The sequence below is a fragment of the Columba livia genome, chromosome 5, assembly GCF_036013475.1.
Source record: "Columba livia isolate bColLiv1 breed racing homer chromosome 5, bColLiv1.pat.W.v2, whole genome shotgun sequence".
NCBI lineage: Eukaryota > Metazoa > Chordata > Aves > Columbiformes > Columbidae > Columba > Columba livia.
In genome coordinates this window covers 24,316,302-24,341,966 of record NC_088606.1, presented here as the reverse complement: position 1 = coordinate 24,341,966, position 25,665 = coordinate 24,316,302, and the positions used below count along the sequence as shown (strand labels likewise).

The following is a 25,665-nucleotide window of genomic DNA, read 5'->3' as shown; positions in this document are numbered from 1 at the left end:
TCAGCCCAAAAGAGATCAAATGAGCCTTCACATGATGTTGCAGAGCAACACCCTCTACTTAGCATCTGGAGAAGCCACAAATGTGGGACCCCAGGGCCCCTCATATGAGGCAGTAGCAATGAGGCACTTGGGGTGCCAGTTGTAGTCCTATGGTCACAGCTAGCAGGCTGTTCCCTGCTAGCCCAGTAGCAGGTGTGTCCCTGATCATTGGTTGGGAATATCTGTGGCCATGTGAGACACCCAGTACCACAACATTGGGTGTGCTGTCGGCTGTTTCTCCAGCACAGGGTGTGGTGCCTACATCCTCAAGGCTTGGACGGATGAGAATAAGGGTGGGATGCTTAAGGAGAACCAGGCTCAAAAAGCCCCTTTGCACCTTGGTGGCTCCAGGCCCCGCTCAACCCACTTTACAGAAATAAGACCCCTAGTAAATTTCTTAGGTACCAACCCTGCCACACAACTGAGTGATGCTGCATCAATGGAAGAGGTTTTGCAAATGCTGTTGAGGTCTCAAACGCACCCATCCACCTGTCCTTGCTGCTGCATTGGGGGGCCGACCCCCCGTGTGCCCCCACTGCGCTGGCTGGCGGCCCTGGAGGCCCGTTTCCGGCTCGCCCCGTGGCACACGCCCGGGCAGCCATCCCGCGGAGCCCGACCGCCGCAGAAGCTGCTCGGGGAGGCTGGTGCGGCGGACACAGCTTCAGACCCAGAAATAGCTTGAGACGCACAGACCCCGCACCCAGGCGCTCCGCCGGCAGCTCCCCGCCCGCTCCCCATACCGAGAGCCGGAGCAGCCGGGGCCGCCGCGGAGCCGCCGGCCGCTGCCTTGCCCCCTCCTCCCCGCACGGATGCCGCCGGGCACACGGTAGGCAGCGCGGCGGGGGGCTGCCCGCCCCCGCTCTGGGCGAGGAGGCGGTTCCCCTGCAGGCCCCGGAGCTCCGGCCGTTTTTCGGCCCGGTGGCCGGCAGCACAGGCTCCGGCACACGGACATCAGCGAGGCGGGGATTGAAGCCCGGGGACCGCGTCCTCTCCGCCGCAGCGGGGCGGGCGGGGAGGCGGAGCGGCGGCGGCCCCTTCCCCTGCCGGTGCCGGGCAGCCCGTGGCCGGGCGGCGCGGAGGCGCCGCGGGGAGGAGGGAGGCGGCGGGCGAAGGGCCCGGAGCGGGGCCGGGAGCCTCCCAGCAGGTCAGTCCGGGACGGGGGGCGGCCGCGGGGCGGGAGCCGCGGTCCGGGTGCGGGGCTCAGCCGGCGACTGCAGCGGCAGCGGGCGGGAGGCCCAGCGGGCAGCGGGGCTCAAGTGAGGGGTGGCTGGGGGGGCTCCTGGGGTGCAGAACTGGTGGGGGCGTCCTGCCGGTGGGGTGACTGGGGTGGGGAGGAAGCCGCGCCGTGTGTGGGGCTAATCCCGCCCCACCCCCCGTGTTTAGCTGCGCCTCCGGGGTGGGCCTGGCTTTGGGACTGCGCTGGAGGATGCTCACGGCAACTTGTGTGACCTCGGGTGGGTGTGCCACACCGGGTATAGCTTGTGACTCTGTGGGTCCAGGATACAGCGATGGGTTTGCTTTACCCTTGTGGGAGATTTTGGGGGACTTAGCTCTGTTTAGGCTCTGGTTTCCTGCCCTCATTCTGGACCACCTACCAAAGTGGTTTTAAGTAATGCTTGTTTCCACTTGCGTGATGGGTGACTAAGGCCCAGGAGAGGTGCAAGGGCTTCCCTGGGCTGCTGGAGTAAGTCAGCAGCAGAAGCAGAGAGTAGAGCCCCAGCCCCTCAGTGTCCTTTTCCAGTGGCCGTGCACTGGCCTGTGCTGCTGCCCTCTGATGCGAGATAAAATGTCATCCCACCGCTGTGTCATGCCATGGCTTGTGCTCAGTCCCCACGTCATCCTGGCCACAGAATCCTCCTGGGAGCCACACCTGATGGTGTTAGAAATGCTTCATGCTGGCAGGGGAGAAAAGGGGGAATCTCTCCCTATTTCTCCCTCCAGATTTTGAGAGATTGATGACTCTGAAAGGGCTGTCAGGTCAGGGTAATCTAATGCTCTGACCAAGCTACTTTCCCCCCAGTTTATTACCTCATCCAGATTTATCCAAGGATCACTTGTCTTCTCCCTCACTTGCTTCCCCGTCCTCTCTAGTGCCAGGGTGATGCTGCACAGTGAGTTTGCAATTCAGAAACCTCCTGAACAGAATGGGTGTTATCCAGGAGAAAGACAGAGAAACCTTTGTCTGGCTGGCAGATGTTATTTCTGCATGAACATCTTTTTCCTTTTAACTGTTTAGCCACCATCTCCAGCACTGATCTACACTCCTGCCCTCTCTCCTTGCAGAGAGTTCAGGGAGGAGTGGACAGAGAGCGAGGGTATGAGGGGAAAGCTGTGCGGGCAAAAGAAGTACAAGAAAGCACCTTGCCCCATGTTGGCGTTTTATGATGCAGTGTGACAGGTCAGGCTGCATGTCTGAGCAGTAGAGAGAAGGCAAAGTGTACCATTTGGAATAAAAGGTGCTGTTGAAGTGGTTTGCAGTATTTGTTCAGAGGAAAGAGTGGAGAAAGTGTGGAAAAAGCAGAAGGGAGAAGGCTGCCCTGAGACCAGACCTGCACCCTGGCCTTGCTGCCTTCCCTGCTGCCATGGATAGTGGTGGTCACGGCTGGGCAGCAGATGGAGAGGGAGGCAGAGGCAGCTCTTTCAGGAAGGATTCGTAGCCTGGCAAACAGCCATTGGCAAACAAACAAGTAATAAATAAAAGCAGGGAGGCTGCCGGCACCCCTGCAGCCTCTGACTCCATAGCACATATGGGCTTTTCCGGCTTCCCTGTAAGCTTAAACCTCTGCCTTCTTGCCATGGCAGAATCCTGCCTCCTGTCTGAATGCCTTTCAGTTCTTTTAATCTTTTGCAGGGTAACACCTGCATCCCTCTGTAGCTGCCTTCTTCTTCAAAACTTTCCCTGAGGTTAACTAGTTCATCCCCGGTTTGGTGGCTGTCGATCGTGGTAAGCAAACCCTGCAAATGGGAACAGAAATAGTGGTGGTTACTGGGGATGCTGGTCAGCGGTGTGCACAGGCCCTCACAGGTAAATACTGTTCTCCATCTATGCAGAGACTTTTAGCTCAAGGGAAAGTAAGGCAGATTTCATCACAGCTTAAGAGCCTACATCTGCAGAGTTGCAAAAGCAGGAGTGTCACTGCTTTAAAATATTCTTCACAGGAAATACTTTCATCCTAACAGACTGTGAGAGCTTTCCCAAAGCAGCAAGGAGAGGGAGAAATGTTGCTAACACCCACAAGTGAATTCAATTGATATTAAACTAATCAGTCACCTAAACTCTGAGGCAAACATCAGTTTGCTGTGCAAATGCTGGCTCCTCCATTACTCCTATAAACACCAAAGCCTTCTGTGGTCGTCACTTATGTGTTTGGTGAAACAGCTCTTCTTACCTACTTTAATTGCTGTAAATATAATTCATGTACTTAGCCCTAAGTTTGAAGAAAACATTGCATTGCTCTTAGCACAAAAGTGGGTTTGTTTTGAGATCATTTCAGGAGAAGCTCCAGTCCCAATTTCCTTCAGCTATGTCTTGATTACCTTCAGTCCCTAACCAGGTGTCAGATCCCTCAACGATGAGGTCTTAGAGCTTTTCAGGATCCCACTTGGCATCTACCTGCACTCTAAGATGCCTGAACGTCTTTTAAAAGCTGGCTTGAAGTTATTGCTTTGATTGTAGCTGGGACTGGTAATTAGGCTGTGATCACACCTTGTTATTAGGTGGGGACAATGGCAGCAGTTTGCTCACACCATTACAACAACAATGAGACGGCCCTGGCCAGGTAGCTGTGCACAGCCCTTCCCCTCGCCCAGGCCACTATTGTTGCTGATGAGACTGGGCAGGGCTGGTCCTGCAGGACCTCTCTGCAAAGGCAGGGGGAGGTGGGTGCGGTGGCTTGGACTCACCTCTCCCAGACCGCTGCCCTGGTCCCAGTGTCACCCTCACCTTGCTGGAGGTTCAGCCGCTGCTTGATCTCTCACCTCCTCACTGGGTTCACTTTTCATGACTCATCTTGGTGGTTATCTAAGCCCTGGTGCTGTCCTGCCTTGCTTGTCCCAGTACAGCTGTCTCTTAGTGGATGGCTGTGTTGGTGTAAGAGCTGCAGCCTTGCTAAGGGCTGCAGAGAAAAGCTCTTCAGCTGAGAAATCGCCTTCCTAATTGAAATAACTGTAATGTTGCCCAGCCTCTGGGGAGCACGAATACCACAGTATGGAAGCATTTCAACACTGGGATCAGTTGTGCAGTCCCCAGCAGAGTCCCCATGAGAAGCTGTGGGTACCATTTTGACCAAGGAGAGGCTTCTGTGCTGTCATAGTTAGATCTCAAATAAAGATGTGTTTAAAATGGAGTACCAGAACAGAGAGGCTCAGTGCTCCTGTTCAATCGGAGTATAGGAAAGCTTTGGGTGACTTGGTTCCCCTACCCTCGGTGCCAACATCTAGTCATCTGCATGTTGTGGGTGAGCCAAGAGGAAGGCAGGGTATGAACGAGATAAGCTCCACTGCACCCCCAAGTGCTAAAAGGCAGGTTGTGAGAGGTGGAAAAGTATGTCATCATGTAATTTTGAGTTCCTTCTAACATAGGGAGGAAGGGACTCTGGCCTTGCTCTGCTGGTGAGCACTTTATTGTTAGCTGGGAGTTGGAGGCAGGAGGCGGCTGGGGCAGGAGATGTTGGAGATCAAGGCAATGAGCCTCTTGATTTGCTGCATTGGATGGAGTAGGGAAGACTGAAATTCAAAGAAGGTAGAGGTAGGGGACTTAAGGCAAACTTCAGGTTTGGATGGATAGCTGGGGAGCGTCTACCAGGTGTGGCCCAAAGTGAGCTGGTGGTACTCTGAGACAAGGCCTGAGGACCCTGTGTTGGCAAAGCCCAGGTGGCCATGCTGGAGGAGTCCCCTTGCTGCGTTACCCATGCAGCAAGATGACCCATGCTAGGATGACATGCCAGGGAAGTGGCACAGGCTGCGGTGCTGACATGTCACGTGAGGACTGGCAAGCTGAGGGTGACTCATGAAGCATGGCAGTTGCTGACCATGGGCCAAAGGGCATCAGCGCAGCTGGAATCCCAGCCCCCAGTAGCCTGGGGCTTGGGACCCACCTGGGTGGAGGACTTGGTTGCAACAGCACATTGGGATGGTCTTCTCAGCATGGCTCTGGCTTCGAGCAAAGTCTCCATCCTTGGAGATGTTCGAAGCCTGCCTGGACATGGCCCTGCACAACCTCCTCTAGCTGACAATGCTTTTGAGAAGGGAAGCTGGACTAGATGATCTCCCTTCAGCCTCAGTGCTTCTGTGATTATTTGTCCTGTCTTCTGACAAATTTGGTCACTATGGAGTAATCCCCAAGTTAGCATTAGTGAACCAACCAGAATTTAGGAAGTTTGCCTAGCTCGTCTGAGCCTGCAAGCAATGCAGTGGATGTCTTTATACCAGTAAGAGACTCCCAGGGCTGGCAGACTCCAGGCGGGGGACGTGCACCATTCCTTGTGTTTCTGGGCTTCTTTTCTCAGGGAGCGGTCACAGGCAGCAAAACTACATGGAAGGGAAGTATGATGGCAAAAATGGCAGAAAAATGAACCAAACTTCGTAGACTTCAGAATAAGTTTGATCTGTGCCTTGTTTGGCTCTTGATTTGCTGCTAAGTAGGATGGATGGATTTAAATTAAAGATCAGAAAGCCGCAACCTAAGTCCCTAGTTTTAGTCCTGCTGTGTTTGTACTCTTCTATTATTTTCCTAAGGCTGAGTTGATTCTCAGTGATGAGTATGTTAGGGCCAAGCAGGAGGCTGCACCGTGCTTGAGTGGGTTTACAGTGTAAAACACAGTTATTTAGATTCTTAATGTCTACATTTCTTGCATTAGAAAATGGTGAGTGACACATTTCTTTATTAGATATCACTTCTTTATCTTAAATTTGGTCCAGTTGTATTTCAGTGGATAATTAAATCCAGTTAAAAATGCAGAAAGCAAGCATTTAAAAATAGTTTCTAGTTGGTTAAATAAAACTACTTAAAATGTATTGATGCATGACAGAAAAAAAAATAAGTTTATGAAAACATTGTATATGTAATGAATTTAACAATACTATATTACTATACTATGTTGTATTACTATAAGACTATGTTATATGAACAGAATTTTATTATAGGAGATATAAAATATAACCAGTGATATAATCTGATTATTTCTGTCTTTTAAGAATCCAGAACTAATAGAGGTTATCCTCACACACTTCATCTTCATTGGGCTTGGAACGGGAACCAGGCTCTTCTGTGTTAACCTGCAGTAATTTTCTGAACTTTGACTAAACTAGTCAGTGTACTAAATTAATTAAAACATATTTTTCCTGTACTTTCGAAAAGGTTGTTGCTGTAAGAGCTGTTTCTGCAGTTCATCAGACTTTAGCTCCAAGTGCTCAGCCAGTGAGCAGATTTGGCAGCAAGGGCATACTGCAAGAATTTCTACTGACTTATTTTTCACTGCTGAGAGTGATGTGAGGTCTTATCATGCAGGATGTTATAACTTCCAGTTTTAAATCGGCTGTCTTTTAATTTTCAAAATTTTTGGTTCAGACAAAGTCTGATTACTTTTAAGTCAGGTATATGTTTCCAAAAGTCATAATTCTTTTATTTGTTCTGCTTCCAAGTCCTCTTTATTGCTTTTTCCTTTCATATTACAGTGCTGCTAATCTTCTCATCAGGCAGTTTGACTGGATTTTTCTGTTGGTAGGTTTTAATCAAATTTAATTTTCTTTCATCCAAGTTTTTAATTTCTTGTCTTTCCTTTCATGAAATTTCATCAAATGCTTCCTTGTTTGGGAAAAACAACAAAAACAACCACAAAGCAAATACTGCTAATAAAAAGCTGCAGTGGCTGGGCCACCTTCTGTGAATGACACATTTTAGAGACTTCCAGGTTAGTTCAGTCATTGCAGGAAAGTCAGAGGATGGATCTTTCTGCAAATACAGTCCTCTGATACATTTCACACTGAGATGGATAAACCAAGCTATGCAAAACTCTGATAGTTGGACTTACAGAAACTATGGCCATGTCCAAAGCTTTGTCTTAAACTATCACAACTACAGCTTTACGTGTGTTCCAGGGTAATCATTAGGTATCAGGATTCCTTCATCCCGGCAGCTACATCTGAGAGGCCAGCTGTTTATTTGGACAGGAGTCAAACTTTGTGGGTTTCTTTCTAGATGAGGAGGTGAATTTCTGGCCCTCGTGGAAGACGTGTTGCAGTTGGCTTCAGCAGAGACTGGATTTCACTCAACATTTGTTTGGGCTTGGGATTTTTTGTGGCAATTTGAATGTGCCGCAAAATACCCTGTGGGCAGAACAGTTTTCTGTACGTCCATAGTCTTTAAAGTCCCAGCTGGAAGCAGTGCCTCGGGTGTCTCTCTGCCTCCCCGTGGGAGCCATCCCTGCCAGCACTGTGTCCTCCCGCCAGGGCAGGAGAAGAGGAGTGCAGGGTAGGCATGTGGTGGGACCTGCTGAGCTTTGGGTTGGATCCTGCTGTTGGTGCTGTGGGTGACTGTCTGCTCCCTGAATATGATGGGGAAAGCTCTCTGGTCCCCAGAGCTCACCTTGGTCAAGAGGTGGGAGGCCGGGGAGAGTGGTTGTGCCAGCAGGATGGTGTCTTGCTCCCTCATTGAACAGAGCTAATCCAGGTAGCTGGGTTTTGTGGCCATGCCCGTGTGTATGGCCAGCCTGTGCCCTGCACAGCACCGGGCCACTACTGGAACCCACTCTTATGTTCAGCTGGTTCTGCAGCTCATGTAGCACAGGAACTTTGTGTGCCATGGTGAGCATTAGCAAGAACCTTCCCAGTGCTCTCCTGTGGCTCTCCACACCTGGCTTTTGGTATTTTTTTGGTCCTCTCTCTCTAGCATGAGATCTGTGTGCCCTGTGATGGAGCTGTGCCTCCAGGAGGAAGTGTGGAAAGCAGCTGGACAGGATTTGGAGGCCGGTGTGTCCTGCAGGCTGTCTTAGCCCCGGGGAATACGCAACAGCACAGGATTTGGCATCACTTAAATATTGATCCCTGCTGCTCTGGAGGAGGATTTGGCTGCCTATGCAGAGCTCTGCTCACCCTACCAGGGCTGCGGTCACACAGGGGTGTTGGGATGAGCTGTATCTTCTGCAGCAGCTGCGGCTGCCCAGCTTTTTGTCTCTAGTAGATGTGGCGCTGGCACTGGTGAAGCAGAGAGGTGTTTCAGGAGAGGACGTGCCCATGCTTTAATGGAAGTGCTGCTTGCCCCAGGGAGCCAGGCTGGGGACTGGAGGCTTTGTTGGGGGGCAGAAGTCTTGTGCACTCTCACCTTGGGTTTTCTCAGACTGGCTGGAGGCTATTCTTGTTTCCAGGTGGGAGATGCTTCCTGGAGCAGGGATGTCAACTGTGCAGCACAGCATGTGCCAGACTACCCCTTACATTAGCCACGTAGTGGACAAGGAGGTGATGACCCTTACTTGTTTAGTAAATGCCTTGCTGGTGCTGCAAAGCCCAACTACAGGACCTCAGGGCACTTACCAGGGCCAACTGAGCCAAGGAAGAACAGAGTTCTTGGTGGCAGGTTTGGTGTGTGCTGCTCAGGAATGCAGGCAGGGACAATGGCATAGCTGAAGCCAGCCAGAAGCAGGAGCCTTGGCTGGGGCTGGGACAGTATCCCCAGCCACTGTGAAAACCCCTCAGTATCGATGCTGGATTCCTGAGCATCACTCCCAAGTGGACACAGAGCCTGTCTGATCCCTGCTATATGTGGCGTGGCCTCAGATAGCTGCTGGGCTGCGGAGAAGTTTGCAGTGGCTGTTACTGGGGCATTGCTCCCTTCCTGATCTCCCCGATCTCTTTGACTGGCTGAATTCCTGGTGCTGGCGCTGCAGAGTGGGGCATGGGGCTGCCAACCCAAAGCACGCTGGAAGGACAAGGGGACACGGGCTTGGGGAGGCTCCTTTTGCAACCCCCTCCTGCACTGCCTTATGTTTAATTTCCTTTCCTTTTCTCTTGCACATGAGCGGTGATGCTGTGGAGGGCAGAGAGGCGGCTGCCTGGTGACACCCCGCACTGCTGGCAAGGCGGTCAGAGCAGCGCAGGGGCTGCCAGCCTTGCCATGAGCACCAGCCTGGCTGCGTGGCCCTGCATGCAGGGAAGGCAGGCTTGTGCAGAGAAACCAGAGACAATCTCTCTGCCTCCCTGCCCCTAAAACTTGCCATCCTGATTTTTTTCCCATTTTGCCCCTGATCCCAGGGGGTGACTTGCCCACAGAGCACCCCTGATGCTGGCTGTTGTATATGGCGTGTTTAAAAGGATGCAGTCTCCCCCCACAAACCTGCCAGGCTGGGCTGACAGCCCCTACGCAGTGTTGTGCCGCCTGCTCTTGCAGTGGGAAGAGCTTGCAGGTCGATCTGTGGCTACCCTGCTGCCAAATCTCCCATCTGTCTCACCATGTCCTCTGGGCGATGCTGCATCTCCGAGCCCACAGCTTCTCTCCTCCTGATGACTTGTCCCTTTCTCAGCCTGTCTGCTGTACATGTCCAGATGTGATACTTCCTTCACTGTCTGAAGGGAAGGAAACCATTTCTTGTGTTTTCCTCCGTCCCTCCCTATGCCCCTTGCACTGGCCATGGGCAGCTGCTGGCCTGTGAGCACAGCCAGAGTGGGTCAGAAGGGCAGCACGGTTGGTGCAGGCAGTGCCAGCCTGCAGCATGGGCACAGCAGAGGCTGCGTGCTGATCGTCTGTGCCTTGTTCTTCACTGCGTGCTTGGCCAATCACCTGCGGTGAGTGTGTATCAGGGGGAGACCTGAACCCCAGTTCTTGCCACGTATTTGTCCCTGCTCCTGCTGGCTTGGCCTGCATCGACATGCCCATCCTAACAGTCCTGTGATTTCCCTGTGATCTCTGATGCTTCAGGGCCATTTGACACCCCAGGTCCTCTCTGTAGAGAAGATGAGAGCAGGCTGGTGGGCGTGATGGCTGTCTGCTCTGCTCTGAGGTAAGTACATGGCTGAAGCTGCGCTTGAGTGTCCTGGGCAAGGGGAATTCCCTGAGGATGATGGGAGTGGTGGGAATGAACTGTCTTGTCAGTGCACAAGCACCCGTGGCACTGGGAGAAAGCTGGAAGACTCGATGCTTTGCAGAGCCGCATGTCTGCAGCTCCATGTGTGCCTGGGAGAGCCGCCCCCCTTCCCAGCCGCAGCAGCAGCAGCAGTTTTCCTCCAGTCTCCCCCGAAGGCTGCGTGGGCTGCGGAGACTGAGTGCGTGCTCCGGCCACTGCCCCAGCAAAACCCAGCACCGGGCTGTCCTGCATGGGAACAGAATTTGGTGGGAGGGCAGTGGGCTGGCCCATGGCCTGGGCAAAGGCAGCACAATCTGGTGTTGAGACTGTGAGACGGGTTCAGCCTCTTTTCTCCTCCTTTTCAAGGACAAAATTTGCTTGCACATGGAGGGATAGATGGGTCCTCTATGGATGCAACTCCAGGGGGGATGCAACTTCAGGGGACAGAGATGGCGGAGCCAGGCCCTGGGGAGCACTTTCTCTCCTTGTCTTCCTGTTGCAGGCCCCTGTATCCACCATCAAAGGCTTTCCCTTCCTTTTGATGCGCTATTGGTTCCAAGCAGGGTGCTGGGAGCTAATCTCACCATCACGGTTGGATGTGGCTAGCACAGCCACTGCTGGGGCCATCCAGCTTGCTGGTGCTGGAGCCTTTGCTGAGCTGCCAGCTCTCACGCTCCCAGGGTGGTGCGATTCATCCTGGTCATCTGGTGTTACCCAGATCTGCTTGGAACCTGGGCAGAGGTGGGAGGAAAGCCTTGTTGGAGCCAGAATCAGTGAACAGTATGCTCATGGGCTCCTGCTGCAGCCCAAACCTCCCTCTGCTCCTGGCATCGAGCACAGGCGATAGAAATGTTCTAGCTCTGCAGATGCTCTAAAATCATATTTTGTGTGTGTGTATGTATATATAGTGTTGTAACCCACTGCTCTCAGGAAGAAGCTTTTGTTTTTGCAGAGAGAGGAGCTGGCCGGGGCAGGAGTGTTTCTTTGCTCCTGCAGCAGAATGAGCTGTGGGGGATGTTCTGTCTGCTGGAAGCTGGGGAGATGTGAAGTGGGGGAGGCTGGCAGCAGCCGGGCGCCAGTGTCTCCCCCAGAACAGTGTGAAGGGAGGTGTGCCGATGGCCCGAGGAGAAGGGGTTCAACAGGACAAGCATGATGCTGCCCACCTTATACTGGCCCATGGAAGGCTGTGTGATGAGGTTGCTCACCGGCAGGGTGCCCCCAGGTCCCTGTCAGTCAGCAGCCACGAGAGGGGCTGGCTGGAGCTCAGCAGTTCCAGGGGCTCGAAATGCACTCACTTTCTCCACCAGCTCAGCAGCGAGGTCCCTGCCATCCGCAAGCATGCTGCGCCATCCCAGTATGGGTGGGACACCAGGTGCAAAGCCACCAGAGTTGCCTAGTCAGAGCAGTGTGGTGTTGGGCTGCTCCCCAGTCTGCATCACCCTCATTGCACATCCCAAGTGTGTTTGCATGCACGTGTGTGCAAAGCACAGTCCTCTCCTTGCCCCTGCCCTGGGGTGAGGTTCCTTCCGCTCGCCAGGGACAGCTGTAGCTGTTCTGGAAAGGGCTTTGCTGGGTGCTTCTGTGGCTGGCAGTGTCTCTGCAGGAGGTGGTTTTATAAATGGCAGCAGATAAACCTCCCACTTTCTTCTCCACCTCCCACAGCTCCCCACTGCCCGAACAGCAGAGGGGACTCAAGGAGGAACTCCTGCCTTTTTCTGCATCACGAGGTACCACAGTGCTTCTGGCACATTGTGGCACTATGAAAGATGCTTGTGACCTGCAGTGACAGCCTCAGCCTGACTCCTGACTGTGCCATGGCTAGTTCCATATAGCTTTCCATGAGGGAGTGTTTTTCTCAGTGGAGGTGACCTTAAAATCCTCCTCTGAGCATGGTTACTTGGGTGGAGGAAGAAGCAATCTGCCTCTAAATGTTCAACATCCTGTCACTATCACAGCCTTGCTGAGAGGTGTCTTCCTTGGCCTTTGGTGCCAAATGGAAGCTACTCCTGGCGAGCCGGCTGTGTGTGGGCACAGCATGCTGTGGTCCTGGAGCTGGTGGGTGATAAACAACCCAGGGGCACACTTTGCTCAAGCCCTTCCCTAGGGCCAGCTGCTGCCATGGCCCTCAGTCATGCAGGCAGTAAGGGCTGGGAGTTGTCCTCATCTGCATATATCATCGTTAATTAATTGCAAGCATGGGGGTTGCTCTGAGGACTGCAAGCAGCCTTCAGCATTCCAGCTCCAAGTGAGGAGCTGGTGGTGATGGGAGCTCTCTTTGCTGTTTTCCCAAAATACTCTTCGTGAGTGCATACGCGTGTGCATGGGTGTGTATATTAACTGAGAGCCTTCAGATGACTCCCTGCCCCTTTCCCACCTCTGAGCAACCTCTGTTCCCTTCAATCAGCCCCAGTTTTTTCATAGAGTCATAGAATAGTTTGGGTTGGATAGGACCTTTAGAGGTCATCTAGTCCAACCCCCATGCAATGAGCAGGGTCATCTTCAACAAGTTCATGTTACTCAGAGCCATGTCCAGCCTGGCCTTGAATGTCTCCAGGGATGGGCATCTATCACCTCTCTGGGCAACATGTGCCAGTGGTTCACCACCCTTGTAGTAAAAAATTTCTTCCTCGTATCTAGTCTGAATCTGCTCTCTTTTAGTTTAAAACTGCTACCCCTGGTCGTATTGCTACATGCCCTATTAAAAAGTCTGTCCCCATCTTTCTCATAAGCCCTCTTTCGTGGCTCTCTGGTCCCAGCTATTGCCCACCAGCAGCCCAGGGGCTTCCTGCTCCCTCTCTTGGGCTGGGCTTGGCCTGGATAATCCTTTGTGCTGAAAAGCATTGATTTAAGCCTTATCAAAGGACAGGGGTGCACAACACAGAATGGATGACGGGCCCCTGCCCTGGAGAGCCTGCGGCCTAATTAGCTCATGTTTGTTTGGTGCTTTGCACACACAAAGGGCGGTGTGAGGGGATAAACATGCTGTGTGCACAGCAGGATATTGAAATACAAAACAAACACAGGTTAGAGCCAGCCTGCAGCAGCAGTTTCGTCAAATGTGGTGAAAAGGACTAGGGGTGGAATTAATAAAGTCCACTGTGGTTCTTCCTTCCCAGTTGCCGTGCACTGGCTCCAGCCGCCGCTGGCTCGCACATGCGTGGAGGAGGTGCAGAGAAGAGCTGCTCTGTGCACAGCATCTCCCACGCACCAGCCCAAACACACCTCCCTGGCTGCAGAGCTCACTGTGAGCACTGTTCACTCTCAGTTTCCTGAGGTTTGGCTTTTTTCTCATGCCGAGGAGCGCTGCAGCCAGTCAGTGCTGCCCTGCTTGGTCCTCAGCATCCCTCAGGGAGAAGGGACCAGGACAGGTGGCTGTTGTACTGCAGAGAAAGGCCACAAATGTCGTTCTGTGGAGAGCCCTGCTAGAGGCTGGGGGCTGTGATGCCTTCTCATCCAAAAAACTCATACACAGGACTTTGTCAGTCACAGCACCAAAACACAGCCACCCCTGGATCTGCACAGTGGTGCTGGAGAAGATGGGGAAGCAGAGAGCCAGATGCGACGCGGCAGCCGCTGCAGGGGGACGTGGCAGGGGAGGGTTTTGCTCTCAAGTGCTGTGTTACTTTAAGGTGAGTCTCGTGGTTTTTTTTTTTCCCCCATGGGGCAGTGTGACCCTGCACAGGGTTTCCTGAAGGTGGTGACAACCCACCACTCCTGAGACCAGAAAAACTTGCTTGGCTCCCAAAAACGGGGTCGGTCTCTCCCTCCTGGTGGCTTACATGGTTTGGATGGTCAGTGTTGGCAGTGCAGGTAAGGAGAGGGGAGCAGGGAGGACACCCTTTTTCTGTCCCAGGTACAGATAACTCTTCCCACATCCTGCTGCCCATGTGGTCCCTCACTGAGAGTCCTTGCAGCTCCTCACTATCTCTGTCTGCAGGAAGCTCCCAAAGGGCCAGTGGGGACATGAAACATCAGAGACAGGAGCAGCTGTGCCTGAGTGGGGCTTAACACCGAGGGAAAGGGGCTTACCATGGGGTTTGCATCTCCCAGGCCTGGGTGGGCTCATGGGCCAGCTGCTCCTCCTGCTATTCTACCTTGGCTGGCAGTGAGCCTGGTGGGCATTTGTGCCCCTTGAGGGGAAAGCAGCATCGGAGCTTGTGGGCGGGGAAGGTGATGTTTATTTACACCATATTTAAGCAGGTTTATTTTACTTAGCCATGTTCTCATGCTCATTTTCTCATGGATCACACTCACTCCCACACTCATACCCCCATCCTCATGAGCACACTGGTGCATGTGTGCAGAGTCACTTGTGGGTGATATGGGGACAAGGGATACCAGCTGCTGAGTCCTCCTCACTTCTCTAGGTAATCACATCTTCATTGGCAATGACAAAACTAGTCTTTGAGCAGGTGTTTTGTACCTTTTAGGAGTCATCAGTTGCTGCAGAGTGGTACTTTGTCCCCAAGCTTTACTGACCCCAGCCTCCATATCCTACCAGCCAGGTTGCCACTCATGGTGGTTCTTCTGGTTTGGAAGATGTGTCTGGTTTCTGGCAGGCTAACAGGACGGGCTGGTGTATGTCCTGTGTAAGGCAGCTGCTGTTCTGCTGGTGATGGGATGGGGGTCTTCTGCTGGTGGGTTGTCTGTGCCTGAGCACAGGGCCTTAGCAGGGTGAGATTAGAGCATTCGCAGCAGTGCCAGTGTTTGTGCTCCCAGTCTCTGCACATCCAGTGCCTTGGCTTCCGGCAGGATCTGGCTCCACTCTCCGTGAGTCTGTGGGTCACAGCCCTGGGGAGGCAGGCACTGTCACAGTGGGGTTGGTCTCCTGTGCAGGTAGCTGTCATGAAGATATTGAAACTGGTGCAAAAAGCCCTGCCCAGAGATGCTGCTGCCACGTGTCTGCTTGCTGTGCAGGCTACCAGCAGCCTGACTCTCTCTTTACTTTTTGGATCCGGAGGACATGACTCTAAGAAGGAAGAGCAAAAGGAGACATGGGGAGAAATGCCTTGGACCCCCAAGGGGTTTTGAAGGGCTGTGTCTGTGGTCCCATCCCCTCTGTGCTTGTCTGTCTCAGGGATGTATGTGGCCCATGGGGTGCCTGATCTCCCGTGCAGCAAGCTACAGGTACAGAGAGGTCACCATGCTCTTTGGTGCCAGAATTGCCTCTGCCAGGCCGTGTGCTGAGCTCAGCACAGGGTGTTGATGAGCCTTTTACCAGCCCGAGGTCATTCATTAGCTGTGCTGAGTCAGTGGCAGTGGCTCGGGTTTCCTGGCTTTCCCATCACTGCAGTCCTGCAAGGTCGGTCACTGCAGTCCTGCAAGGTGGGACACCAAGGGTTTGCCTCTCCACCTAGTCCTGGGCACACCAGGGCATGAACTTGAGCTTCCTGTGATGACGGTCCTTGTTTTCACCTCCCGCAGCTTGGCCATGTCTCCTTGAGAAGGAAGAAGGATGCAGAGGCAGTCAAGTAGTGGTGATACTTGCTTTCTAGGAGGCATGGTCTAGCTCCTCAGCCTGGCTTTTCTGCCAGCTTTGCATGGCCATGGTCAGCCCCATCAGCAGCCCTGTACCCCAGCTGCCCATCCACCAGCCAAAATGAGTAATGCCCTCCCTGCCAGAGAGGGAGGCCAAGCCTGAGTGAGCGCTGGCATGCTGAGAAGCCTGGCTTAGTCATCTGAGTGCTCCCAAGACTTTGTTTTGGTGTTTTGCTGCTCCAGCTGTCTGTGAATCTCCTAGCAAATGAGTTTGCTGGCAGGGTGCTTCAAGGGAAAGACAAATTCTGAAATATTGCATTCACATAAAAGAAATGCCTTATTTGTAATTGGAAATCTGATTCTCTGGATTAGTGCCCACCCAACCAGAGAGGAGAAGCATATGCTGGTGTATCAACAAAACAAATAGGGCACTGAATATTCAAGGCAAACCTTACACACTGGGAATGTTTCATAGAAATTATTCAACAAATCACTTTCAATGGCAAATCTCGTGCATTCACTGTCCATTCACATCCACTGCAAAGAGGAGAAAGGAGGTCTGCCTTTCTCTAGTACTCTGCATGTTTTCTGAACCTATTTTACCATCTGTTCTCTAAGTAAGATCTAGATTGGGTAGCCCATAAATCATGATTTCTGCTTCTATGTTGTTGCTTCATTTTCCCAGCTGCAACCCTGTCCACTCCTGTGTTTCTTGATTTGCCCATCACTGTCGCTTCTTTAGGACAGCAGCTGCTCTGAGGGTCACCTGTCTGTGGTTTAACATCTGGAGGCACTGCCTCATACACAGCTAACACCTTCTGGAGGCAAAGGCATCCACTCAGCTCAGTTATGCACAATAATATTTCCTCTTCTGACCCTTAAAGACTGGGAAAAGCATGATGGCAGTGTGTAGCTGGAAACAGGAACTGGTCTGGTGATGCTGTGGGGTTTGTTTGGTCCTTTAAGATATGATTACAGAGTGCTGTCACTGGAGTATTGCAAAATGCTGACTTACACATCTGGTGTGAAAATTTAGCTTGGGTCTTTTAACAGTGACTATAAGTCTGACCTAAAGTTTCATGTGGTCTCTTGCTCTGTATACCAAGTAAGGTGTCTCCTCCAGTTGGAGGGGGGTCGAATGTGTCCTGAAGGTCTGAGTTCAAGCTGTTCCTGGTACATGTGAACAGAAAGCTCTACTCTGCTTCTGCCGCATGTGCTGTTCCTAGAACATTTACATGATTTACTTTTAGCTGGTTGTTCCCAATGGTTATTTTAACAGTAACACTGCAGCTATATAATTTGCATAAGCTTTTCTAAGAGCAGCACCATAAAAGGTGAGATTAACTGGAACAAATGGTCTAGAAAAGTACTGGTTTGGGTATTTGGAGGTGGGTTTCCATGGGTATCTGGGGATGAAGAGACCAGGGAAAAGGCAGAAGGATCAGCTTTAGAGGAGCTGTGGTACGCCACAAGGGCTGCATTAGAGACCTGAGCATGATGTACCAGCTCCTTTCAGCAGCAGAGTTGGTGGTGCCTAAGAGAGAGGGGACAGAGCTAGACTGGTAGCTTCAGGTGTCTTCTGCTCCTGAAATTTCTCTGTGCAGTAAGACTCTGGCATTGAAACAGCAATGCTGGGTCGAGAGACATGGACCAGTTGGGCTGGGTGGGTGAAGGCTTGCATTTGGGAGGCTTGTGGGCAGGAGAGCTTGAAAGAGGAGATACCAGCACCATCTCCAGGAGGAACCCATTGCTTTTGACCACCAGGAGTGAAATATCTGCTACTGGGCGAAAGGGACAGCAACAAGGGCTTGACAGGGAAAGATTATCCTTACCAGTCTCTGTGAAAATCCCCCTCACCCCACCATCTTCTGGGAGGATGTCATTTCTATGAGTGTGAAGATGGTGCCTAGAAACAAGCTGCAGGATCTTAACACTGGGTTGTGCAGTCATGGTGGCAGAGAAGGGACTCAGGGGTTGCTAAGAATCTCCTTGTTTATTTACTGAGGGTCCAACAGCTCCCTCAGTCAGAGACACTACTTGTTAACAAAAAGGTGATGAATTATTTAGCAGCTGAAAATGCCAGATGGTGATGGCTCTGCTGCTTACAGGAGGAGAGGAGGGAGGGAGAGGCACACATGGGGAGAACAGATTGAGAGCATCTCTGTAGGAAAGGGCTGACCCTGGCTGGAAGCCCCGGTGGCCCCGGTGGTTTCACAGCTGCCTGACAGCAAGCAGGAGGCAGGAGGGCCAGCACCAACAGCAGCCACTTGTCAGAGTTGCCCACTCATTTCCCATGGGTCTCCTTTTGTTGGAGTTCCCTCTTCAGGGGTTGTTATCCCAATGGGGCCGTGCTTGGCCTTGAAGTATGGGACTCCTAACCCATTCTGGGAGGAAGGCCATGACTGGGGGCACAACAGGGAGGCTTTGCCAGCCCATTCCTCAGCTCATACCTGACTGCAGGGATGGTGCTTTAGTCCCAAGTCTTCTGGGATGCCCTTTGGAGCAGTATCAGCATATCTCAGGTGACCTGGAAGTTCTCTGCGGAGCCACACTAATGGTCAGCTGTCCCAGCCTGGGCTGTGATGTCTCCAGACACCATGGATTGGCCAGACCAAAATGCATGTGGCTAGGGATCTCCCAGGAGAACTGAAGATGCTGTAGGCAGCATGGGCAGATTGGCAGCAGACACTGAAGCCCATGCTGCAGGTGACACTGCATCACATGCACAGTAGTGGCAAGTGTCATGGGACTGCGTGTCCTAGGGATCTTGATGCCTGTAGTTCAGTGGCTTCTGACATCCCTTCAAGGCATCTATGCAGGTAGCCAGATGCCAGCCTAACCCTGGAACAGGGTGAGCCTGAGGCTCTGCTAGTCTCATAGCCTTGGTCTAAGCATCCCAGTCACTCTTTGGTTTCCGGTAGAGATTTGTCTTTGGGATGGAATGTAGGCTTCAGAAGTTAAGAAAATAAAAAGTCACCGTCTCTCTGTGTTCAATTTGGAACCTGCAGGCATCAAAACTAGTTCTTAAGATCTTCAACTCTCTCGAGAGTTTGGGTTGAGAATCCCTTGGGAATCCCTGGTGTCCATCTGAGTGCATTTGTCAGGCTGCCAGTCTTTTTCTTTTTTTTAACTTTTGGATTTTTTTGGTCAACTCGGTGTTTGAAAGCCTTGCTCTTTCTCAGTCTTTCTCAGATGAGAAGGTCGTAGAGAGTCAGTATGTCAGGCATGTAGTCTGTGTCAGCTCCTGTCTCAGCACCCCTTTCCTTCCCGCTGTGTTCACCTGCAGAGTGGGGGTGTCTGGGCTCCTCAGGAACTTTAGGACAGGGCTAATCTCAAGCAGGAAGCTGCATGGTCTGAGAGAGAGAGGCTGAGTCTACAGCAGTGCACGTAAAACCACGTGTTGCTGTAGTCTCCCATCTGTCACACCGACACAGTAGAAGTAAATGTTTCCCAACAAAAGCAAATGCATATAGAGCTCAGGAAGATCCCCTTTCTAAGCTGAGGCATTTTGTTTATGCTTCTTGTGTACTCCCCAAGGGCCTCTCAATCAGGTTTTCTTTGGATGTTGAAGCAGAGCTGATTCTGTTTGGTCTTGTTGGGAAAAAAAAACCCACAAGCATAAACACTTTGCACCTCCAGGTCCCCGTAGGTGCTGGCTGTCTTTGTTTGCGTCCTCCTCCGCTGCTTAATCACACCATGGCTCCTGCTTCTCTTCCTCAGTCCTGTCCATGTGGGCTATGAGCATCCTGCAGCAGGGATCACCTGTGGTTGGGTGACTGCAGGGGCTGCAGCAGCATCCCAGTTGTGCCTGGAACATAGATAAAAAGGAGGGAGAGGAATGAATGCCCAGTGGGCTTGAATACAAAGCTTATGGAAGTGTATGCCAATGGGCATGATGAGGTTTCATGTGACCTTTGCACTGCCCATGATACACTGGTCACAATATACTGTGCTCAGCATGTCTGCAGGGTGAGGCATGCATGTAACTCCTTGTAAACTTCAGGCAGGCCAGAAAATGATCTGATCAGGAGCACAGGTCCCTGAGACTAGGGTTGTAGAATAACTGAGGCTGGAAGGGACTCCTTGGAGAGCACCTGATAAAAGCCCCTGTTCAGGACTGGGACAGCTTCAAAACTATATTTGGTTGCTCGTGGCCTCCAAAGACAAAGTTTTCTTGTCTATCTGTTCCCTTCACACCCCAGTAACCTTCCCCTCAGCAAGATCTTCAGCCCTCTGCTTTTCTCTACTTAAAAAGTACTAGACATCCTAACCCAGAGACTTTTCAGAAGAGACAGTAGGAACCCAACCTTTTTGCCATTTTGAAACACCCCCAATGACCTGTTACTGGACCATCCCAAGAACACCCTGAAGACCCCCGCACTGTCTCAGGGTGTCTCTCACCCCAGTGATGCAGTTGGTCTCACCGCAGCCAGAGCTGTCCTCCTCTGAAGGCCACAGAGCTCTCCAGGCCCAGGAGCAACCAGGTGATGGTGCTGGCAGGGCTCCAAGGGATGGAGACATGGCAAGGATGCGAGGAAGCAGGACTCTGACACTGTTGTCCCCACTCTGTGTTTGTTAGTATTTGCTGTGCTGGTTCCCTCTCCTCCTGCCCTCCTGGTGAGTGCAGGGGCTGATCAGCACCGTCCTGGCATGCAGGTCTGTGCATCCCTGTGAGCAGCAGCTGCACTGGTTCATGCTGGCTGCTATAGGGTCCCATGGGTCCCAGACACTGCAGGTTTAGAGAGGATCCTCTCCTGATTAAAGCATGGTGGTAGGAACAGTTTTGGAAACAAGCCACAGTCTTCACCATTAATGGCTTTAAGTGTTTCCTGCCAGTAAGGGCCGTAGCCTGCAATATCAGCTTCTGGGAAAGTGGGGGGAACCTTGGACTTTAGGGTTTTGAGAAGCTGCTTCTTCTGAAGACTTCAAGATATCACAGAAAGAGCAATCCTGCTCTGGTAAAACGATGGAAGGGAGATCCCACAACTCCTGAGTCACTCAGACTGTGATGCTGGAGAAGAGAGGGCTGGGGGAAGGTTCCACACGCAGTAGATATCTGGGTGTGGGGAGTGAAGCAAGCACAAACCCAGCAGCCCAGTTGTTGGCATCATCATTGTTCTTATTCTCAGAAACTCAAGCAAATGCTTTGGCTCCTTGTTCCTACCTGCTGACCACACCAGGGTGGTCATGACTCAACTCAACTTCCAGGACTGAAGGGCGGAGGTGGTGAGAGACCTATCTCAGGTATGATGGAGACAACCACGTAGCATGGAGTTTAATGGGGTGGGGAAAGGGAACAAAGTAGCTGTGAGATTTCTTCAGCAACATCCCCTGCCCTGCATCCCACAGGCCCTCCCTGGGAGAAACTGAGACTGGGGAAGCTCCAAGGTCACCAGCCAGCCTGCTCCCCTCCCTGCCCTTAGTGAGTTCCTCAGACCTCACTAGAGGACCTAGAAGAGCCATGGTCTCTTTTCAAGCAAAGGCTTCTCCATCCACCCCCTTGCCCCTGTGTTGCAGGCACAACAATGGAGAGCGTGTACTCAGTGGAGCCGGCGCCAGACGGTGCTGGCCCCACGTCGCTGGATGTGCTCAGCTTCCTGGACACCCTTGTGAACAGCACGGAGGAGCAATGCTTCAGTGCCCGTTCCCGCAGCACCGTCCTGGAAGGGCTGCCATTCGGCGGCGTGCCCACTGTGCTCGCCATCAACTTCATCCTCTGGCTGGTGAGCAGGCCAGGAGGGTGTCACGTCCATGGGCACCGCAGCCTCTGGCTGTGGTGTCAAAGACTGACTGCAAGCATGAGTGTCTGCATTACGGGTGTGCTGACAGCCACATGTGTATGCAGTATGTGCATCAGTGTGCCCAGCTATTTGAGTGAAGGGACTTGAGTGCCAGGGACCAAGAGCTTTGCCCACATCATGGTGGGCAGCAGGTGGTGGTGAGATCACAGAGCAGGAGTAGTTTTGCTTGAGGCAAGAATTTTGGATGAGCTTGGGCTCATGAGTGGGAAAATGTAAAGGAGGCATGTGGAGAGACTCCACAAGGTGAGACTCTGCAGTAAACCCCTTTACCTTTCCTCTTCTCTCTTCTTCCAGCTTCTCCTCCTGGTCTTCTCCTGCCTTCGGAAAGCAGCTTGGGACTATGGGCGCCTGGCGCTACTGATGGACAATGATAGGTAAGCAGGATGGGAACCCCATGGGTGATGGCTCCAGCTTCTCCAAGAGGGCCAGCGCTGTGGGGTGGCTCATGGAGAAGCTCAGCAGATGCCCCATCGCTCCTTCCCACTGGGAGTGGCCTGGCTGTCCTTGCCTATCGTGACACAGACACTGTCTTTTGCAAGGAGAGGGAAGCCCAGGCCAGCTTTGGTTCCTTCTTGCAGGCACCATCTGGTGACACTGGTCTCAGTGCCAGGGAGGGCACTGTCCTGGGAAGAAGAGAGGCCCAAGAGCTACTTTGGAGTGGGGACTGAGCCGCTGCCTCTCCCCCTGCTGCTCCCTCAGGATGAGCAGGGCTTGCTAGAGGAGGAGGCAGAGGGAGCAATAACGCTGTTCCCTCTCAGTAGGGAACCTTCCCTAGCCCATGCTTCAGGCTAGGTGCAGAATCCCTTGAAAAATACTGGTGTCACAGTGAAAGGAGAGCCCAGACCAGATTTACAGGTGGGCTGTGCTACCCACAGCTGCCTGCCAGCCAGGACATGGCTTGCCCCAGGCAGCATAGCATCTTTTTTTTTATCTGCAAAGCTGGGCAGCCTGCAGGAGCAAATGCTGTAAAAGCCCCTCTCATACCTTCTTCCCTTTCCAGCTTCTCTTGGGCCAGGGCCACAGAAAAGCCACAGGGACTCACCAGTGCAATGAGCGCAGCCCCTGCCCCAGGTCTGGGAGTAGCTTCTGGTCCAGCCCCAGTGCAGTATATGGGGGGGCGGGGACATTTCCCAGGCTGCTATCCTAGGAGAAAATTCTCCGAGTGTTCTCATCCTCTCCCATCTGTTGCTTCTCTCCTGCCTCACCTCTCCCCTCCTCTCCTTCCTGCAAAGTTTGACATCACTTTTCTACGGAGAGCAGAGTGAGAAGGAGAAGTCCCCATCGGAGAGCAGCCCCCTGGATGCTGATAACAAGGACATGGTGAGTGCTGGCATCTATCCTGAGTGGCAGCTTGGAGGGGATGCTTCTGGCAGGGCAAACATCTCCCAGCTATGTGGTTGTCCCTGCTGGCTGCAGGGACCTAGTCAGGTGCATACCCAGAGCCTTTCAGACCCCAGCAGGACAAAGTCCTCTGGGTCACACCTGCAGCTCTGCTCATGTGGTGGGCTGCAGGAGCTTTCTTTTCTTTCCCTCTATGGCATCAGGTACAAACCAGGTTTCACTGGAAACAAGCATTTTGCTGTCTGTTTCTTTCTCTTTTTTGGCAACAAAAGTTCAGATATCAGTCACTGGTCTGACTATGAAAAAATGACAGAACTTATTGAAGAAAACACTAGGCAGGAAAGGTAAAGAAGCAAAATTCTTGCAGGTGGCAAAGGGCTTGTTTAAAGGCTTGGTATTGGATGCTCTGGCAAATGTATATTGCTTATTAAAAAATAAGTGAGGAAGACCACAGGGAATGCGAGCACGTCTAAAGACCAGATTAAGGGAGATTATTAGAAGTAAGACATTCTTTTAAAAGTCAAGCTGTTCCCAAATGAGGAAAATCTAAACTCTGCCAAGTTAGATGTAAAATATGCTAGAGAGGGAGGGAAGAGGGGTTTGAGAAGAAATTTGTAGAAAGCGCAGAAACAAGTACGAAGTTTTTCTTCACACATGAGGAACAGTGCTGATAGATGTTGAAGATAGAAAACACTTGCTGGAGAAAGCGAGAATGTGGTGGGAGAGCTAAATAAGATTTTAGTGCCTGTATTCAGTGAGGAAGAACTTGACCAAATTCCTGCCTGGCAGTCCCTCTCTGCAGGGAAGCATCGAAGCACTCCTTCAGTGGTGCGGTGGGAGGAGGAGGTTGCAATAAAAGCAACCTGACTAATTTCTGTTGCCGTCACAAATTCCCAGGAGCAGGCATGGGACTTCTCATCCCAAAACAAATAGCGAAGCCATTGTCTGCAGCATGCAACCTCTTTCCTGCATGTGAGCATCCTAGAGAGATGGGAATCAGCTAATAAATGCTGTTTTTTCAGTAGGATTTATGGAAAACCCAAGAAATTACAGCCCGGGAAGCTTGTGGTCTGCACTGACAACCTCCCAGACATGATTCTCCAGAGCAGAACCTTGGAATGGGGCATAGGAGGGGAGTCAGCTCAGCTGTGCTAAGGGGATGTCTGGCCCCTGTGGAGCTGTCGGGTGTGTGGAGACACCTGCACCTCCGAAGCCTCCCACTGTGATCGATCAGACAAAGCTGGGCTGTGGGGTAGGAGGGAAGTGCCTGGCTTGGGTAAAGTGGGGGAATGGAGAGGAGGAAGAAGCTGCCAGCTCTCCCAGGGCAAAGTAAGGGAACCCCTCAGGGGTCTGACCAGGATCCCTCCCATCCAAGGTCAGTACAAACCCTCCAGAAAGGGGGCAAAGACGAGGGCTCCACTGGCTGAGTGTTATTCAGTACAGTCATGACAGGGAAAACTGCAGAGAGACTTTGAACTTGAATGAACTCCAGCGCTGGTAAAACATAACCTAACACATAGGGGAGAAAAACTCTAATATTGCATGTGCAGTGACAGGGAATGAGCTATTCCACAAGATCTTGGCATTGTCCTGTATCTCTCTACTGCAGTGCCGGCTCAGCGCTCTTTAGTGGTCAAAAAAGCACATTGCATGTTAGGGACTGTCAGGGAAGGCGCAGAGGAGGGAGCTGCTGGTAGGTGGGAGCCTGTGTTATAGAAACGCTCCGTGTTTCCCGCCTCTCCCGTGGCAGCTGCCTTTGGCCACCGCTGCAGACAAGCCACTGGGCTGGGCATCCTGGGCACACGACTCCTGGTGCTGCCTTGTTTGCTCAGCCTGTCGGCTTTGGGCACTGCACCACCTCCACACACATTCCCAGCACGGGCCATGCCCCTGCTTCTCTCTGGGGAGGTGGGAGTGGTTGCCCCTGGCTTATCCTGACTCTTTCCTTCCAGGGATTCTGCTCCTGGCTCATTTCTATCTACCAGATGAAGTAAGTGTGTGGCCTCAGCGTTGCAGCTGTGCCCCATTGCTGCCCACCCCTGGGGAGCCAGTGCCCATAGGTCACCAGTGCCCATGCATCACTCAGAGCTGCTGGGACTGATGGATGAGAAGAATCCCCCTGGGAGAAAGAGCAGAAGGTTCACCTTTGCATTTCCTCCTGGCCCCTGACTCCTGTCCAAAGGAAAAGGCTTTAACCAGGCTTTAACCTCTTCTGGGAGGAGCTGGTCCTGTAATTGAGTAGCAGCCTGGGAGTTGCTTGTGTCCACAATTCCCTCCTCACCCAAATCCCACGTGCTACAGGCAGGATACCATGAGTTACCATGGGCTGTGTGAGGCCAGAGCAGCCAGTGTCCCCAGGGCAGGAGGTGGTGGGGAGGTACCACCAGCACTCACCACCTGTCTCTCCCCCAGGGACGAGGAGATTCAGAGCAAGTGTGGGATCGACGCCACCACCTACCTCTCCTTCCAGCGGCACCTCTTGGTCCTGCTGATGCTGGTCTGTGTGCTCTCTGTGGCTGTCATCCTGCCTGTCAACTTCTCAGGAGACCTCCTGGGTAGGTGTTTCCCCAGTTGTGGATGTCTCAGGAGCATGGCACATCCTTGTGCCAAGCACCCTGCCCTGGGAACAGAGGGCAGAAGGACCCCTCTATCAGGAGCCCCCATGTGAGCAGGAACCCATCATCAGCTGTGGGACAGAAGAATGCAAGAGGCAGGGAGCGTCAGGGTCGTGGGGGCTTGGCAGGGACCTGGGAGATGGAAAAGGAGGGAGCAAAGACCAGAGCTACTCACCCTGCCAGCAGGGACACACACACTGCACTGGGTTCCAATAACCTCCTGCTTCTCTTCTCCTGCAGGACACAATCCCACCCACTTCGGCCGGACAACCATTGCCAACATCCCAACGCAGTACGTGGTTCCCATGTCTGGGGGTGATGTGGGTGCTGCTGCTG

The 25,665-nt window shown here is 52.5% G+C and overlaps 1 protein-coding gene across 6 annotated transcripts in view; it reads left to right on the top strand.

Moving 5' to 3' along the window:
• The first annotated feature begins 656 nt into the window (after positions 1-656).
• Positions 657-25,665, top strand: part of TMEM63C (transmembrane protein 63C) — a 33,966-nt gene continuing 8,957 nt past the window's right edge. The window contains exons 1-9 of one of the 6 annotated variants that reach the window (XM_065063794.1): positions 657-865; positions 20,702-20,816; positions 20,922-20,994; positions 21,090-21,295; positions 21,668-21,747; positions 22,606-22,693; positions 24,667-24,704; positions 25,127-25,269; positions 25,570-25,621. In XM_065063794.1, the coding sequence (XP_064919866.1) occupies positions 21,098-21,295; positions 21,668-21,747; positions 22,606-22,693; positions 24,667-24,704; positions 25,127-25,269; positions 25,570-25,621 (599 nt within the window). In that variant the 5' untranslated portion in view covers positions 657-865; positions 20,702-20,816; positions 20,922-20,994; positions 21,090-21,097. Of the gene's footprint in view, positions 866-956; positions 1,184-20,701; positions 20,817-20,921; positions 20,995-21,089; positions 21,296-21,667; positions 21,748-22,605; positions 22,694-24,666; positions 24,705-25,126; positions 25,270-25,569; positions 25,622-25,665 lie in introns of those variants that run through there. The other 5 variants (XM_065063793.1, XM_065063792.1, XM_065063791.1 and 2 more) reach the window with 5 other exon arrangements.